Source organism: Propithecus coquereli, unplaced genomic scaffold, assembly GCF_000956105.1.
Source record: "Propithecus coquereli isolate 6110/MARCELLA unplaced genomic scaffold, Pcoq_1.0 Scaffold13, whole genome shotgun sequence".
Lineage (NCBI taxonomy): Eukaryota > Metazoa > Chordata > Mammalia > Primates > Indriidae > Propithecus > Propithecus coquereli.
In genome coordinates, this window is record NW_012137191.1 from 13,484,077 (window position 1) to 13,485,257 (window position 1,181).

The 1,181-nt window shown below is 32.5% G+C and overlaps 1 protein-coding gene across 1 annotated transcript in view; it reads left to right on the forward strand.

Moving 5' to 3' along the window:
• Positions 1 to 1,181, forward strand: part of CC2D2A (coiled-coil and C2 domain containing 2A) — a 128,746-nt gene that overhangs the window by 118,320 nt on the left and 9,245 nt on the right. The window contains exon 31 of the mRNA XM_012638399.1: positions 432 to 566. Within this exon, the coding sequence (XP_012493853.1) occupies positions 432 to 566 (135 nt within the window). The remainder of the gene's footprint in view (positions 1 to 431; positions 567 to 1,181) is intronic.

Consider the following 1,181-nt stretch of genomic DNA (forward strand, 5'->3'; position numbering starts at 1 on the left):
CTTCTATGCATTCACAGTTATAAACATATACCAAATGTAAGTTACTATATTACAAATAGAAATACTTTTATTCAGGTATACTTGGCCTTCTATACACTTAAATGGCAATCTTACAGATTCTAAAAAGAAAATGTCAGTGACATTAATAATAGTTCTTCAGCCAATCTTAAGATATATTGGTTGGCTAAGGTGATTACTATCCTTATTTGGTCACTGCACTAATATCAGATGTAAGAATTTTACAAAAATAAACATTTTATTTTATTTTTTATTTCCAGCACAACCTAGAACTTCAAATTGATTTTCACTATTAACCATGGGAACTTAGAAATTAGGGGCCCAACTAAAATAATGAATTGTCTCTGCAAACTACTATTGACCTTAATTGCATAATTAGTTGGAAACAGTTTTTAATGGCTGTTTTCTTCCAGGGTCCAACTGCCTATGTACTAACTTGGGAGAAAAGTCATTATTTCATATGGAATCCCTGCAGTGGACATTTTTATGGACAATTTGATACATTCTGTCCCTTGAAAAATGTAGGCTGTTTAATAGGTCCTGATAATGTAAGTATTACCATTTCTTCTTAACTATGGTTGGTTGACTGTTGTTTTCCTTTTTTGAAAATTGATCTATTGATTTAAATAATACTTTATGTATAAAAAAATTTATTTAAGCAAATGAATATATACACACTTATACACCTACATATACCAATTAAAGAAATGTAATGTCAAGCACAGTGGCAGGACTGTGTTCACAATAAAACTTTTGGTCGAATTAGTCACCTGACCTGCCAAGAAGCAGAATGAAGTTAAAGAAAGAATATGGGATTTAGATTCAGAGAACCTGCATTTGTGTCCTGGCTCTGTCCTCAGTTTTCTAATCCATAATGCCTAATTCATATGTTTTGAGAAGTAAATGAGGCAAATTTACCAACTGAGAAGACTGGGTTTCTTTCTCTCTTTCTCCCTTTTTTTAAAAGGAGATTCCCAGGTAACACCTGACCTACAATATCAATATCCCCAAGTAATTCTGTGTACACTCAGTTTTGGGGGTTTGATTTAATTGTTAAGGGTACTGTATAAAGCAGTGGTTCAAAACAGATTGCCCCAGTTTAAACTCCAACTTCATCATTTACTAGTTGTCGCACATGCATCCCCAATGTATGTATTTTTATT